This window comes from Ailuropoda melanoleuca, chromosome 5, assembly GCF_002007445.2.
Source record: "Ailuropoda melanoleuca isolate Jingjing chromosome 5, ASM200744v2, whole genome shotgun sequence".
Taxonomy (NCBI): Eukaryota; Metazoa; Chordata; class Mammalia; order Carnivora; family Ursidae; genus Ailuropoda; species Ailuropoda melanoleuca.
In genome coordinates, this window is record NC_048222.1 from 33,837,332 (window position 1) to 33,854,767 (window position 17,436).

The window sequence follows — 17,436 nt, forward strand, 5'->3', positions numbered from 1 at the left end:
AGTTAAATTGCTTGATGGGTAAATGGCCCAGTCAGAAGGCAAAACCAGCCTGTGCCCTCTCTCATAAAATGCACGTGCCACCCACAATGACAAACACAAGGCATTCAGTCAATGCTAACTGTCCTTGTGGGAACCACTGCAATTTAGGCAAAGGCTTGGGGAACAAGGCTAGGGAGCAAGGTTCCAAGGTGGTTCTGAAGTCCGGAAGGAGGGTGACCACGTGGTCTGAGGCCAGTGGGGGTGGGGAGGTTTGAGGTTTGAAAGTTGTCCTCCACCTCGGTTCAACCACAGCTTGAACAGGGAGGAAGCACCTGATAACTTGGGGCCTATTTCCAAAGATCTAACAAAAGGTGGGGGGGTGTGTTGCTTTAACTCCCTCTGCATGCTTTTGAAAGCAAGTGCGGTTTCCAGGGTAAGAAAAACCCCCGAGGCCAGACTGCACCCCCCCTCCCTTCTAACAACCCCTCCCAAGAGCCCACCCCAACCCCAGGAATTCCTAGCGTGGGACTTCTTTAGGATGACAAAGGTGATTCAGAACCTGACAAAACAGAACCTCAGTTGCCAGCGGTGGGCCAGATGGGAAAGAAGTTTGAGTTTTCAAAGACCGATTCTTCGTTTTTCCTTAATCCGACTTCCTAAGGCTGAAGGCAATGCTTCAAGTCACAGAACAGAAAGAACCAGGCAGATTTCTGCAGACTAAAAAGTGACGCTAGCAAAATGCTTCCCCTAGTCAGTTTTCGTTTCTTGGGTTTTTCCTAGGATGGGAGGGGACTCGCCCAGTTGGAGAAGGTTTGAGAGTTTTCTAGCCAGGGATGAGGAACAGGGCTGTCCATAATCATCTCCAAATCAGACTGGCCTGATGCCCAAATCTAAAAATTACCTGCTCACTTTTGGGGGGCAACCACTGGCGGTTTAAGAGGACCTCCAAACAAGAGGCATTCTGTTTGTTCGAACACCTTAAGAAAGCTGTCTAACTTCCACAGCGACTACCAGCTGCACCCGGCTGCCTTACCCAGACCCGCCCCCCTTTCCCCTCTCCTTGGGTTTTGAAGTTTATTTTCCCACATTCAGCCTTGAATTCTTTCCTTCCTTCCCCTGCTGTGGCGAAGAGGGAAACACTTCGAGGGAAGCTTGATTCTTCATCACCCACGCCTGCCCTCTTCCCCCTCTAAACAAAGCCCTGGAAAAAACTAAACAACAACTCATTCTCTGGGGGAATTGTTTCCTCAAGGGAAATTATAAAGTGACCCCTCCCCAGTGCGCACACACAGGGCAGACACTCACCCAAAGGCGCTCCTGCTATGGGGGGCGAAACCACCCAATTACCCTCTGAAGCTCATTCTCCCACCAAACCTCACCTCTCCTGGGCCCCCACTCTGGGGACAGCTACAGGTCCAGAGACTCTCCCCACTAAAATCCAACACCCACCCCCGCCCAACCTCCCCTCTTGCTGGCCTCTGAGAGGTCAAGTCCCTACCTGCCCAGCTGCTAAGTACCTATATGCTCATGTGTGGGAATGTCCATGGATTTCAGGACAAAAAAGGAGGCAGTAAAGGCAAGACCTCCTCACGTGTTCAAAAGCTTTCAGCTTTCCAACAGTCCAGGGCCGGGAAGACAGATGAAGACAGGTTCCTTCTCATTTCACATATGGGGGGGCTTGAGACCAGTCAAATGAGAGACAACTAGACAACCATAAAATGTTGGGGGCCTGCTGTAGATTAAGTGCTGTCCCTCATCAAACCTCCTTTCTGGCATCTTTTGCCCCAAGAGAACTGTAACACCTTGGACAGTCTACCCCTAGTCCACCCCACAATTTAGAGCCCTCACCAGCTCAATACCCAGGTCCTGGTCCTTCCACTGGAGCGAGGACATTAATGCAGGCCAACAGGATGGGTGGTTAAGGCTAAGAGCCTCTGAGAAACTGGAGCAGAAGGCCCTGGTCCCCAAACAGACCCAAGGTCCCAACCACCATGGTCAGCCCCAATTACCCGAGCGAGGTCAAAGCCATCCACAGAGCACGAAGGAGAAGGTAAGAGGCTCCCAATGCCAACATGGAGGAGAAACTACCCTCCCAACACCTCCCATTCTGCTCAACCTCTCCTTCCCCCTAAAAGGGATGCCCAGGGTTTTGTTCCTTTGTTCAACCTGCTACTTTCACAAACTTTAACTCCAAGCCCTTGGGGAGGAGGGGACCTGTCTCCAGGAGATAAGCCCTGCCGGAAGCGTGACCGCGTCCCCAGCATTTCAGCCGTCAGCCCCTATCCCGAGTGCTCCGGCGGAACAGAGCCCCCTACCCACTTTCTGAGCCCGGCGCGTACAGGGCAGGAAGAGGCTTTGCTCAGGCTGGGGCTGGGGGACCCTCCACCAACTCCGCCGGGCTCACGTTTGCGAAGGAAACGCGCGGCACCGGCCTGGAGCTGGGAGGTGGAGATGCGAAGGGGTGGCACCCGGCTCCCCGGCTCGACTCCCGAACTCCGGGAGCGTCTCCAAGTAAAGATAAACGCCTTTATCCGCCCTCCGGCACCCTTCCAACCAGGGAGGTACCCGCACACTCACACCGAGCCACCGCCGGGCCTGGTTCACTCGGGGGTCAACCCCAACTTCTCTCTGGACAAACTGGGTTCCCAAAGAGTCCCCGCGCGTAGATGACTCCGGTGTCTATGGGTGACCGACAGATCCCAGCAGCCAGACCCATGCGAGACATCCTTTCCTGCCATCCCCAGGACTACCCACGGGGACTGTGAGTTATCCAAAGCTGTGAAGGGGTTCCCTTCAGCACTCCTAACGCTCTGGCCAGCTTCCAGTGTCTGTAGGGGCACGGACCGCGGCTCACCTCCAATATCTTGTCCAGGCCCTCCTGGCCCAGGCACGGGAACTCCTTGAGCAGATGCAGTTTCTGTGTATAGTAATTTTTCTTGGCCTCTTTCCAGTGCGGCTCCTCGAGCACCTCGAAGATCGCTGCCCCGATGGCCAGGTAGAAGATGATGGCCGAGGTGAGCAGTGGGCCCCGGTCCACCATGGCTCCTGAGCGGCCGCCTCCTGGAGAAAGCCTCCCCTAGCCCCAGCGGATCCCCGTCCACGCGCCCTCCAGCCTCTGGAAACAGCTGTTTGAATTTGGAGCTCCGCATGCGCAGTGCTGTATTCCCCTCCACCCCGCGGCGCCGCTCCCCGGACAAAGTTGCTCCGTCAAATTGGCCCACCGAGCGCGGGTAACTGTACGAAGCTTTGCTCCCGCGGGCAGGGGGGGCGGGCGGACACAAAGAGGGGGGCAAGAGGGCGCCCTGGCTTGCGGGGGTAAAATTAGCTGGGGGAACTCAAGGCCAGACTCTGNGGGGCCCGCCCCCGGGGAGCCACAGCAGTGCGCGCCGCGCCCGCCTCCGCGCGCCTCTTTAACCAGCGCCCGGCGCGCGCGCCCTCCCGCGCCCCGTTCCGCGGGGGAGGGGCCTGCCCTGGGCCCGCCCCCTCGCCTGCACCGCCCCCGCGCGGGCCCCGCCCCAGCGCAGGCCCTGTGGCTGGCGGGCGGGACGGGCCCCGCCCCAGCGCAGGCCCTGTGGCTGGCGGGCGGGACCTTCACCGCGAGGTGCGCGCTGAGAAATTCGGTGCTCCGTGCGCTCAGGGGCCGCCGCCAGGGGAGGCTGCGCTCCCCGCGGTGCCAGAGCGGTTGGGGTCTCTGGGACTCGTGTGTTATTGGCGCTGGTGGTATTAACTAAGATGAGTGTATACCTAATGACAAGGGTCGGGAAGTTATTACTGTTATTATTTTCATTGTGATTCAATTTCCATCCGCTGACGTTTCTGCCAAGAATGCTTGATTCTCTCAGTCTCTTACACTTCTGTAAACCTGGGGAAAGTTACGATTAGAAAGGGACTGCAGAGGCTGTAGAGAATCAGGATATCAGGAACTAAGCCAGCGGCAAAGGCGAGACTCTCCCCTCGTGCCCCATTCTCACCTGCCCTGGTGAGACCGACCCCACATTAGGAAGGAACAGTGCGGGCTGCACTGCTGTAGACACCTCCCCGCCACACACACTGTAACTCTCCAGGAAATACTTAACCTCTCCGTACTCCCAAGTCTATTCTGCAGCTGTCATCTACACCCACACACACACACGCACTCATCCCCCCTGTTGAGAGAGATTTTCTTCCTAAATTCCTTCTAATATACGATATAACTCTAATACACTATGTGAGGGTAAAATGACCGCTGGGGGGTGGGGAATCTTGATTGTTCAATGACATATCCCCAGACCTTTACATAATAGAAACTCGATAAATATTTGTGCAATGAAGGAGTGAATGAATTTGTCAAAAACAGACACTGAGGACATTTCTCACTCATCTACCGTCCATAAACCCCAGGGAGTACCACATCCTTTCCGGGCATCACCAGCGGGGCCTCTAATAATACAGACCTTGCAGTGAGGCAACTGAAGCCGTGTTGCCGTTAGGTTGTTCCGAATTTCCAGCCGGCAGCAGCCAGAAGTTGGAGTAGCGCACTCCAGCACACGGTACCAGGGGCTGGCCCTGACTCTCTGGGGGTCTCTGTGCAGGCAAGCACAGCAGCACGCCAAATTGGTGCACTGTCTTTAGCCAAGGCCTTTTTTTTTTCTCTCTCTCTCATGGGAAAGGTGAGGGACTTTGCTCAGGTGTCAAGAGTTAGGACAGTTTTTACTTGGGGGGAGGGGGGTTTCTGTGATGTGTCCGAATTGGGCAGGAGCAGGGGGTCTAGGGATACAGTTTTGAAGGACTGATCTGAGTTTGTGGATGTTTCTGTCTCTCCTTTATGACACCATCTGTGTGTCCCCAAGCCAGGGCAGGAAGTCCCACGTTTCCTGATTCGGTGTCCCTGGCGACTTAGGGAGCCAGGTCCCCTCAACAAGGCCTTTAGGTTGCTCCCTCTGGAGCCCACCCACTCCCTAGCCAGGTCTGGGCCCCACCCCAGGCAGACCCCTCTTCTGTATCTCCTGTCTGCCTCTTACCCACCCTGCACCCAAGCTCTGCAGTCCCACCCTCCAGCCCTCAACCCACACGGAGTCCAGGCTTCTGTCCCGGATCCCCTGTGTCTGGAGAGAAAGTCAGGGACTGTGGTGTGAACAGTTCATCCAGTGGGGGTGGGGGGCAGTTTGAGAGGCCACAGGCTCTCTCTCTGTTTGGAAAATTCTCCACCATTCCTCTCCCACCTCTGGTCTGCGTTCTTTTCCTAAGAAAATAAAGGGCCTCTTCCTATTTCAGTTTCACTGTCTCACAGAAACACTGCAGAATACTTTGGGATGAATCAGGTTTTATTCAAAGTTTTTACAATTTCTAGTTTCTCTATCTATTCACTTTACCTATTTCTCCATTTCCCAACTTCTCTCTTGCCCTCAGTGTGGTGCCCACTCTGCTCATCTCTTCTTCTGGGGTCCCATTCCTTGCCTTCCTGTGTCTTCCAGAGCCTCTTGACTTAGCTCTCCATTCTCGGGCCTCTCTCCCCTTCCCGGGGCTCCTTCCAGAGTGATTGTGGTTCTCCTCCTCTTCCCTCACTTCCTCCACCCTCCCAGACCCCATCCACACATTTGGGTCAACAATTTCTGATGGAGATCTTAAGCCATTCTCTGCACAGCAGCCAGTGGGTGCTTTTGGAAATATAAACTGTGCTGGAACCAATGAATGTTTAGACTACTTGAGCCTTAAGGATGGAAAAGTAAAAGTAGGTAAAAAGCAGGGGAGGGGAGTATATTTTCTTACACAGGCTGATGTTGGGAAGCAAGAATTTCCTGTGCCCTTCTGGGTCCTTCTAGCTGGACTGGGAAAATCAAATTGACATGAGACAGATTAACAAGAGAAAATCAAATTTAATTTCATATATGCAGGGAATCCACACAGACATGGAAATTCCAAAGATAGTGGGGCAAAATGAGGTATACATGTCATTTTGAACTAAGAAGAAGAGGGTAGGGGGTCTGGGACTTCAAAGAGAAGGGCTGCAATTCACAGGAAGATGAAAAAGAGTAGATGTTTGGTAAACAAATGTTTGCTACTCACTTGGAAACAATGAGACATAGAGGACTTTGATCAAACAGGCCTTGCCAGATTCCTCTGTCTACCATAGCTAGTTCATAGTGTAATGTAGATATCTGTGGTGATAGCTCTCTTCCTGCAAGAGATCCTCTATCTGAATTCTTTTTAGGCAGTTGAGGGGGAAGGTAAAGAGCCTTTCCTGAATCTGCTGGCTTTTGATTACTTTTACTCAAAATAATCTTTACACTATGGCGTAAAGTGGCCGTTCTTGGGGTGGCCTGCCCTTGGCCCCTACACTGATACTATGAGTATGGCTAATAATCATTTCAGAGTGCCATCTTTTGAAAGGCAATCAGCTTTGAGAATGGAGTTGAATTTCACATTGATAGCAACAGATCACTAGATTTATGTGGGCACCCCCTAGGAGAAAGTGACTGAGCAGATCAGCTGTTTCCCCCCAAGTCATGTCTGGCCAAAAAAGGATCCACACTTACATTTGTTTCTTCCTTGGTTCAATTAGGTGAAGGAAGGGGCTATCCTCTTGACAAATGAATGTTTGATAATCCTTTCTTTTTTTAAAAAAAAATTTTTATAGGGCGCCTGGGTGGCACAGCAGTTAGGCGTCTGCCTTCGTCTCAGGGCGTGATCCCGGCATTCTGGGATCGAGCCCCACATCAGGCTCTTCCGCTATGAGCCTGCTTCTTCCTCTCCCACTCCCCCTGCTTGTGTTCCCTCTCTTGCTGTCTGTCTCTATCTCTGTTGAATAAATAAATAAAATCTTTAAAAAAAATTTATTTATTTATTTGTCAGAGAGAGAGCACAAACAGGGGGAGTGGCAGGCAGTGGGAGAAGCAGGCTCCCCGCCAAGCTGGGAGCCCGATGTGGGACTCGATCCCAGGACCCTGGGATCATGACCCGAGCCAATGGCAGATGCTTCACTGACTGAGCCACCCAGGTGTCCCTGATAGTCCTTCCATAACACTTACTACTTTCTTTCTATTTAAGAATATTTCTGTTTATATTCTGTTTAGGGATTTCAAGGGGAATAGTTCCCCTCTGAAATTCACATATGATCTAAGGAGACATATGAAAAGCCATTAAGAAAAGGCAAGTGGTTCAACATCACAATCACTTGAAAACATTGTTTCCTTAGAAAAAGCTTTGTAGCTGTCAATTCAGAAGTTCAAAAGGTTTTATTTTCATTTTTGTTCCTGTCATATTTCTTGAAAGATAGACAGTTTTAAATGCCTTATAAAATAGCTTGCATTATGAAAGATTGTCAATCACTTTATAAACTTGCTCTATTTCTAATGGATCATTTAGAACCCTGGGGAAAATAATCTATTAAATTTTCATGTCTACTAATCCTCTGGTTCTTCAGTTAGAAAGGTACTGAGTAGTAAACTCAATATACCCGATAAGATAACCTTCCTGTTTTATCCTAGAAAAAATAAAATAAAATTACAGAGCAATAAAGTTGTAGTGAAAATGGTGTGTAAATACAATGGAATATTATTCAGCCTTTAAAATGAAGAAACTTTCGGGACACCTGGGTGGCTCAGTCGGTTAAGCATCTGTCTTTGGCTCAGGTCATGATCCCAGGGGCCTCAGATCGAGTACTGCATCAGGCTCCTTGCCCAGTAGGGAGCCCTCTTCTCCCTCTGCCTGCCACTACCCCTGCTTGTGCTCTCTCTCTCTTTCTCTCTGACAAATGAATAAATAAAATCTTTTTTTTTAAACATGAACTAAAGTGCTCTTTATTTTTTTTTAAAGATTTTTTTTTAATTTATTTATTCGACAGAGATAGCGACAGCCAGCGAGAGAGAGAACACAAGCAGGGGGAATGGGAGAGGAAGAAGCAGGCTCATAGCGGAGGAGCCTGATGTGGGGCTCGGATCCCAGAACGCTGGGATCACGCCCTGAGCCAAAGGCAGACGCTTAACCGCTGTGCCACCCAGGCGCCCCTAAAGTTCTCTTTATTAAAAAAAAAAAAGAAGGAACTTCTGACACATGCTACAAGATGGATGGAACTTGAGGACATAATGCTAAGTGAAGTAAGCCAGTAGCAAAGAAGACAAATACTGCGAGATTCCATTTATTTGAGGCATCTAAAGTGGCCAAACTCTTGGAAACAGAAAACAGAAGTTGCCAGGGAGTGGGGGTGGGGAGGGGCGGGAAGAGCTGCTCAATGGATACAGAGTTTCAGTTTCATAAGATGAAAAAGTTCTAGAGAATTTGCTGCAGAACAAGGTGCATGTAATTAACACTACTGTGCTGTCCACTTAAAAATGGTGAAGATGGTAGTTTTATGTTATATGTAAAGTTTAAGGTAAACACACACAGATACACACAATGGAAATTAGTGAAAATTGAACTTGTAAATTGAAGGTAAGATATTTGAAGTTACAAGGATTAGCTGGCTTTGAGGAGAGAGACTTGGCTAAGAGGCGGGAATTAGTTAGTAATTAACCTTCAGCAGGGTTTCAGTTACTCTTAATACTGAAGCTTCCCGTCCTTCGTTCTGAGAGCTTGTAAAGCCCTGGAGATACATGACCTTGTAGTTCAAGAGCAGAGCTCAAGCACCGATTCTGAATTTTTGGTCTTGGAAGATTTCAGATAGATCTCTGTTGCCATTTCAAAGTTTTTTCCTTAAAAAGGGAGCATGGCAATATGAGAATTTCACTGTTGTGGGACAATATCTGAAACTTTTGTTGCCAGGAAAAGAAATTCGGTAACAAGCCCCCCAACTCTGGCCAGTTCAGAGGTCACCCAAAGCTGTTCTTTAGACAAGGTCATTTTTAGAGTTGACACAGCAGGGTGTGAGTTCTGGGATTCACCCCCAAATCATTCTCTCGGACTGTCATTGATGCCTGAAACCCCATATGCGAGACTCATGCCTTTGTGTAACACATTGCCTCTCCCTAAGACCCCTTTTTAACTCCAGGAAAGGGAGTGGCATTAAGACCCTTAACACTTCACTTCCGTGGATCTTAACCTTTTGTTTTGTTTTGTTTTCACGACTTTGAGTATCTATGAAGGTTTCCTCAGAAAAATGCACCCATGCACTAACCCACCAAAATTTTTACCCAAGTTCTGGTTGTTTCAGAGGAACACCCCATCCTCACCTCCCGCCAAGGTTGCTCCTGGCTAGCAGGCTCCATCGACCGGGCAGGGAGTTTTGGGGTGATTGAGCAGAGCTGTTTGATGAGGAGAATAGAAGAAAAAGGTGAATGGAGGGACACCTGGGTGGCTTGGTCGGTCGGTGAAGTGGTCTGCCTTCAGCTCAGGTCATGATCCTAGGGTCCCGGGATTGAATCCAGCATCAGGCTCCTTGCTCAGTGGGGAGCCCGCTTCTCCCTCAGCCTATTCTGCCTGCCCTGCCTGCAGTTCTCCCTGCTTTAGCTCTCTCTCTCTCTCTGATGAATAAATAAATAAAATCTGAAAGAAAGAAGAAAGAAAGAAAGAGAAAGAAAGAAAGAAAGAAAGAAAGAAAGAAAGAAAGAAAGAAAGAAAGGAATGGAAAGTGGGGCAGGGCACCAGGGCAAATTTGACTATCTTTACAAATTTGCCTATAACAATAATAAGGCACTTTTTATGTGTTCACTATGTGCTAGATATTTAATAAACACTAAACAAGGTAATGCAGATAAATAAAACATTATTATTATCATCTCATTTAATGTTTGCAATAACACCACAGGGGTTATTAGCCCATTTTAAATACGAGGAAACTGAGGCTCAAAGAGGTGAAGTAACTTGCTCAGGGTGTACAGGGTGACGTGAGTCCGGAGTCCATGGCTGCCTGTCCTCATTGACCTGAGCACGTGCTGTCACCGCTCCCCTTTCCATGGCTCTGGCTCTCCCTGAAGACTCCTGGTTTCCTTCAGTACCACGCGTCTTTGCCCTGCTGGCCTAGACCCTCCCCAGCTCATTGTGGGGGTGACTGGGAGCACCTGGCAGCCCTGTGGGGCTACCTCTCTTGTCTCTCTGCTGTAGTGAGCAACCTCCTATGCAGTATATCTTCTGGATATTGTGGGCTGTCCCGGCTGGTCTCTTACAGCCTGCTCCCTTTGCTGGCCACCCTGAACACAGAGAGGGGCTTTGGAAAAAAGAAATTGTCAGTGGGGTCAGTTGTACTCTGCACGTAGAGATGACAGTACCATACTGACCCTGCCAGGGCCTTTGGGCAACTGTTTATAATGTTTCATATTCATGCATTTATTTATTCATTCATCCATTCTTCCATGTTTTTTTAAAATTTTAGTTATTTATTTGTCTAAGAGAGAGAGAGAGAGAGCACAAGCAGGGAGAGCAGCAGACAGAGGGAGAAGCAAGCTCCCCGCTGAGCAGGGAGCCCGATGCAGGACTTGATCCCAGGACCCTGAGATCATGACTTGAGCGGAAGGCATACGCTTCACCAACTGAGCCACAGGTGTCCCTCTTGCATGTTTTTTTGAGCAAATACTATGTGCCAGGCTCTGTGCGAAGCACTATGGATACAGCATAATGTGGCCCCGTATTTGTCCCAAAGGGCCTTTGAATGACCAGGAGACAAAAGGGCAGTAACGTCCACCTGGGGTTGGGAAGCCAGGGATTACAGAAGTGGGGGTGGGAATCCATTCCATCTGGATAGAGTCAAGAGCCACTTCAAAGAGGAGCTGATCTTGATAGCCGTTTTAGAAGCTAGGTAAGACTGGGCGGGGGCGGGGGGGAGGGGGGAGCAGCGAGAAATGTCGTGAAGGCAGAAAGCAAGCAGGTGGGCTGAGCAGCTGCGGGAGACTCAGCAAGACTAGTGCTCAGGGCAGGGACAGCCAGAGACTAGATCCCAGAGCTACAAACACGTGTGTGTGTGTGTGTGTGTGTGTGTGTGTGTGTGTGTACACATGCGTACATTCACTCAGGAGCACAGGGGAGGGCCGGGGGTGCCATGACAAGGGGTTCTAACCTGGAGTCAAGAGGTCCGTGGATAAAATTCAGAGGCTCTGCGAACTTGAGGGAGAGACATGTTACATCTTTATTTGCACTAATCTCCATCTGAATTTTTTAAAAAGATTTATTTATTTGAGAGAGAGAGAGACAGAGAGAGAATGAGCAGGGGGAGGGGCAGAAGGAGAGAGAGAGAGACAGAGAATGAGCAGGGGGAGGGGCAGAAGGAGAGAGAGAGAGAGAGAGAGAGGGAGAATCCTCAAGCAGACTCCCCACTGAGCAGGAAGCCTGTGACAGGGCTCCATCCCAGGACCTGGAGATCATGACCTGAGCTGAAATCAAAATCCAGCCATTTCACCCTGAGCCACGCAGGCACTCCTCTCCATCTGAGACTTAACGTCACCTGCAATAGCAGCTGCACGGCGTAAACACAGTAGCATTAGCCTCACCTGAGACTTTGTCACCAACTGACAATCACCAACAGATACCACATTCTCATACCCCATGAAATGGCAATAGATGTCTCAAAACATTGTTTCAAAATTATGTCATCATTAGCCCTGTCGCGTGAACTTATAAGGTGTTAATGAAAAAGCACGTATATTCCTACACACAATTTTTATCTTTAGAGAATATTTTCAAGGTTGTGTTTGATACCATGGGTTGCCTTTGTAATACAGCACACTGCACTTTATGCATTTAAAGACATTTTCCTAGGGAGAAGTCCACAGGCTTCATGGGACAGTCAGGGGGGTGTGTGAAACAAAAATAAGGTTAAGCATTCCACCTGGGAGGTTTTTAAGCAGGCAAGGGTCCTTCTCCCCGTAGCGTTTCCAAGAGTTCACCCAGGCAGCTATGTCTTTTAGAAGGTGGGGGCACCAACAGTCCTGGGGCAAGACAGTGGGGACCAGAAGGAAGGTAAGAACAGTGGCAGTTGAGAAGCAGGGAGGACTCAGGAGATGTGAAGGGGTTGGGAGATTTGTGATTTGGGGGCCTACTTCCTGCTGCTGTTTGCGGGACCTGCTCCCTTCTGGAGTTGGGCACCCATGATAATCCACCCCCTTCCCGCGTCGCCTGAACATGGGGCTCCCACAGGAGCCTTTCCCCCAGCCTACCTCCCCTAGCCTCCCTCAGCCCCTGGCTGCTCCAAGCAAACCCAGAAGGCCTCATTCAGACCCACTGTTCAATGCCTGCGGCAGTCCCATCTGGCCCCAGTGTGGCTGTTCCCAAAGGACATAAAGATCCCAGAGACAATTGGCTACTTGTCCACCAAATGAAAGAGGGGCCTGAGGATTGGATGAGAGGGGGTGGGGAGGGGGGGGAGGATGAGGAGGATGCCAAGGGGCAGGAACAGCTGGGGTTCCTGGAATTTCTGCTTCTGAGCAATGTCAAGAGTGAGCTGGGAGAGAAAGACTTGAGCCCACACCAGACTTTGGCCTCAGAGTCCTGAGACGTGTGTTTCTGAGGAATGGCTCACCAGGTGTTGGGCTCCAGGGGCTTGGAGCCCCATACCTTATGACAGGATTCATCACGTGGAAGTTACTATTCACTGACTATCCTGAAGGACTGGAATCCTGGTTCCCAGTCACAAAGCACCCCCCTCCTCAAACCAGTCACCCAAATCCTCCTAACCTTGTGGCAGGGACCCAAGCTGACCGGCTCTGGAAAAACCATTGATTGAGGTCCCGCTCAAGGACCTTACTGCAGGTGACCATACTGGGGTGAATGGTCTAGCCCCTTCCCTCGTACTGCCTTACTGTCAGGACAAGGAGGGGACTAGTCAGAAGCGAGGCCATGACAGGAGTCACCCTTCCTGTGTACTTCCTGCGTGCCAGGCGCTGCCCTCAGCACTTGAAACACACGGTGGCATGTACCTCACAATGACTCTCTAAGGTAAGTCTGGCCAGTCTCTCCATTTTGCCTGTGAGGGAACTGAGGCTCAAGGAGGAAAGTGACTTGTCCTATCTGGTGTGTGGGGAAGCCAGGATCGGAACCCAGGCTGGTCTGCCGGCAGAGGCCTCGGAGCGCGTAGGACAGGGCCTGAGGGAGCTTCCCTGCTCCAGAATCTGTCCCATGTCCCTCCAGATCCAGTCTTTGACCTTCAGGGGCAGGCAGGGTTAATTTGTCCATCCTCCCCCACCCCGTTAACTATCTGCTTTTATTTATTTTTTATTTTTTTAAGGATTTCTTTACTTGAGGGGCACCTGGGTGGCTCAGTCGTTAAGCGCCTGCCTTTGGCTCAGGGCATGATCCCAGGGTCCTGGGATCGAGCCCCACGTCAGGCTCCTTACTCTGCTGGGAAGCCTGCTTCTTCCCCTCCCACTCCCCCTGCTTGTGTTCCCTCTCTCGCTGGCTGTCTCTCTCTGTGTCAAATAAATAAATAAAAATCTTAAAAAAAAAAAAAAGGATTTATTTACTTGAGAGAGAGAGAGAGTGAGGGAGAGGGGCAGAGGGAGAGGAAGAGAGAGAGAATCTCAAGCAGGCTCCCCGCTGAGCATGGAGTCCGTCCACGTGGGGCTCGATCTCACAACACTAAGATCGTGGTCTGAGTTGAAATCAAGTGTTGGACACTTGACTGACTGAGCCCCCCAGGCGCCCCTAACCATTTTTAAATGTATAATTCAATGGTATTAAATACATTCACAATGTCACACAACCATCACTGTTATTTGTTACCAGATGTTAGCATTTTTAAGATATAATATGATTTTGTGGCTTAAAATGAAATATTTTCTTTTTAGGGATTAAACAAAATGCTGAAAGAATCTTGTCACTTCTCTGTTTCCCGAGGTTTGATATAAAGTCCTGTGTTCTTACAGTGGCCTCTATAAATCCAGTCTTTGCCTGCCTCTCTGGTCACTTCTCCCACCATCTTCCCAGCCCACCCACATGGGACCCAGCCACTCTTTATGTCAAGACCATGCTGTGACTTCCGTGGAAGGTTTAGCCTGCGTGGATCCCTTCCTCTAGAAATGAGATCTTACAAATGTATAAATTTAAAGACCAATACATGAATATCATATACATTTTCTTCAACCAAAAAGTTTGAATTTTTTCTTCTGATTTTAAAATAAAAATATTTTAATGGCAGGGGGAGGGGGGCTGGGTGGCTCAGTCAGTTAAGTGTCTGCCTTCAGCTCAGGTCGTGATCCCGGAGTCCCAGGATTGAGCCCCGCATCCAGCTCCCTGCTCAGTGGGGAGCCTGCTTCTTCCTCTCCCCCTGCTCCTTCTCTCTGTCTCTCAAATAAATAAATAAATAAATAATAAATAAATAAATAAATAAATAAATAAATAAATAAATAAAATCTTTTTAAAAATATTTTCATGGGCTCCTTTTAGCCTGGTGGGCCTGGGACACTGTTCCAGCTACAACTAATGGATGAGTCAGCCCTGTTCCAGTATCATTCTGTCTCTACCTCCTCAAACACTCTCCACTCTCTCCCTTCATCCTGGCAAGCCCTTCTCTTCCTTGGAGAAGGCTTCCCTGACTGCCCCAAGTCCCCAAGAGAGCTAGTGGCCCCCATCATAGGCACTCACACTTCCTGAGCCCTGGCTTCCTGAGAAGCACCACAGTTGAGAATCATATATTAATCTGTGAGATTCCTTGCTTGACATCTGTCTTCTCCATTAGATTGTGCGTCTCTGTATCCCCTGCACCTTGCACTGTGCCTGACATATGGTGGCATTTCATGATAAATATTTGTTGAATAAGGAAGTGTATTGAAAGTATACAGAGGCATCAGTTGTGTTTAAAAACACTGGAATGGAGCGCCTGGGGGGCTCAGTTGGTTGAGCGTCTGCTTCTGCTCGGGTCATGATCCCAGGGTCCTGGGATTAAGGCCTGCATCAGGGAATCTGTTTCTCTCTCTCTCTCCCTCTGCTCCTCCTCACCCCTCCTTCTCTCTCTCTCAGGTGGGTGGATAGAATCTTTCAAAAAGGAAAAAAAAAACATGCTGGAATAAGAAAGAGAAAAATGTCTGGAAAGAAATATACCCAAAGGGTAACAATGTATTTTGGGGGAGGTAGGTAGTAGGAGGTAGAGAGAGTGGTAGGTTTAAGAGTGATTTTTACAAAATTGCTAAGAGACTAGCTCTTGAATGCTCTCACTTCAAAAAAGAAACAATAATTTTGTGATGTGATAGAGGTGTTCGCTACCCTACAGTGGTAATCATATTGCAATATATAAATGTATCAAGTTGATAGGTAGTACACCTTAAACTTATTCACTGTTATATGTCAATTACATCTCAATAAAAAAAGAGTGATTTTTTTCCCTTGGTTATGCTTGAGTGCATTTTCTATTTCTTTCTCCATGAACATCTGTTGCTTGTGTATTAAAAATATTAAATGAAACAGCAAAGCAGCATTCTTTCCAGACAAGTACTGAAAGAAAGACCCTACTGACTGCACGCTCCTTGAGATATGGCTGTGTCCATCTTGTTCTCAGTGGCATCCCTTGTGATGGGCGCATTCTAGGTGCTCAATCAATATTTGTTGACTGATGGAAGGCTGATCCTTGAGGTCTGCATTGGAGATGGTGACAGCAGGGTGGACACTGCTGCCTTGTCCTGGTAAGGATGAGATGAGGATGCCACGCAGTCAGCAGACGGGGGAGAGAGAGGAAACTTCTGGAGGTAGGATTATCAGACTCAGAGAGAAAGGATTCGTTTTACCTGGACAGCTGGACGTATGGCAAAGTAGGGCATGAGGTGGAGAGAGTCCAGCAGAGGGGGTAGATAATGAGCTCACCCTGGGGCTTTATACGTGGAAGGTGTTCTTGGCATACCTGGCAGAATCAGCCCAGAGGGCAGTGAGACCAAAGGACCAGGAACTCAGGAATTTGAAGAGACAGATAGATTTGGGGGCCACAGCACCCATATGGAGGCTGTCTGTTTCCAAGTGGATCAACGGCCCACTCCTGCACCCAGGCTGGAAACGCAGGATGTTAGCAGCGCGGCTGGCTTCCGAGCTCTTGGAGAGGAAGAGGGAACTTTGCTGGGACAAGGATGCAAACCGGTTCCAGGGGTCAGACAGAAACTGGGGAGAACTGGATGAGCCTCTGAAGAGAACACGGGAACTGAAATAACTACCAGTTACCTCCATGGAGTCAGAGTCCAGGCTGACATTTAAGAGAACAAACACATAGGAACACATAGAGGAGGCAGACCTTTCTGTTCAATAGAAATCACTGCGGTGACCCAGCTGAACCGTCCTTCAGCTCATGCCTAGACTGGAACCACTTCTCATTCCAGGTGCGTCCTTGCTCTGAAATGGGCATATGAGTCACTTGGAAAAGAGGATTTGATTAGCAAAGATTCAATCAGACTACAGCTGTGGCCAAAAAGTGGGGCGCACCTGCAGGGCAAGCCTTCCCCATAGGCAGCCAGATTGCCAGGCACCCCATTCATAGCTGCTGCCTGCCACTGTGCCCCAGATCTCACCATCGGGGGGCATGCCACTGGGTGAAGCCATGGCAGCCTCCATGGTTCTTACTGCAAAATGTGAATGTCCCTTCATGGTAGCACATCCCAGTGGTAAAAAACCTGCCGCACATCTGTTCTCGATTCTCCTTGAGGGTTCAGTAGGATCAGGACCCTGAGAGAAGGGAGTTTTTATGAAGGAATGGAAAGGCAGAGAAGTTTTGTAATTTGGTGTGATGCAGAGGGTGGGGTGCAGCTTAAAGGGTGTGGGCACGGGGTGGGGATGGGGTACAGCGTGGGAGGGGTCTGCATGAAGTGTAGCTGTGCTGTCCAGGTATATACGGAAACCAATCGGGCTGATCCTGGAGTGGCTTACAGCCATCCCACCCTGTGCCCCTGTTGTGGATTGTTCTCCCATCCACCATTTGCACTCACTGCTCATGGAAATTCAAACACCCTGCACCATTTCTGATAGTCTTCGAGAATACCTGTACACAGCTCAGATGGATTTCCTTCTGAGTCATGATTATAGTGTACCTGGCTGATACACCTGGTTATCAACCGAAGCAATAAAAACCCATCATAATCCACCTGCAGACTGTATCCAAAGGTGATTGACACCTCTTTTGATGGTTGCTGGCATCAGGGCTGGGCCAGTCTTGTCTGTGGGGACACAGGCTCTCGAAGGGCAAAGAGCAGACCAGGACTAGGGGCAGGACTCCATGCATGGGCACTTGCCCAGGACGTGATGCCCACGTGTCACTGTGTGTCCTTCAGGGCCTGCGAAGCATGGGAATGATTCTGAAGCATTTGCTCAACTGAAAGCCTTCTGGCAGGAGGAGGTGAGCATGGGACACAGTCACACCAGCCCCAGGCTGGAAAGGAAGATGGCTGTTGAGATGAGAGGCTAGGAATAGTCCTGGGAGAATGCTAAAGCCACTGCACAGACACTTTCTGGCTGTGCGGCCTTGGGAGGGTGATTTGACCTTTCTGAGCTTTATTTTCATATTCTATGGAAAATGGGGATAGTGGTAGTACCGGCCTCACAGTGTTGATGTGAGGATTAGAGGAGTTTGTATCAACAAAGCGC

General features: G+C 49.5%; 1 protein-coding gene across 2 annotated transcripts in view; it reads right to left on the minus strand.

Annotated features, from left to right (window-relative positions):
- The window catches only part of KCNK5 (potassium two pore domain channel subfamily K member 5), a 37,967-nt gene extending 34,914 nt beyond the window's left edge, over positions 1-3,053 (minus strand). Inside the window, exon 1 of one of the 2 annotated variants that reach the window (XM_002926508.4) lies at positions 2,834-3,053. In XM_002926508.4, coding sequence (XP_002926554.3) covers positions 2,834-3,019 — 186 coding nt within the window. In that variant the 5' untranslated portion in view covers positions 3,020-3,053. Of the gene's footprint in view, positions 1-2,558; positions 2,691-2,833 lie in introns of those variants that run through there. The other variant, XM_034660657.1, reaches the window with a different exon arrangement.
- Between the last annotated feature and the right edge of the window lie 14,383 nt (positions 3,054-17,436).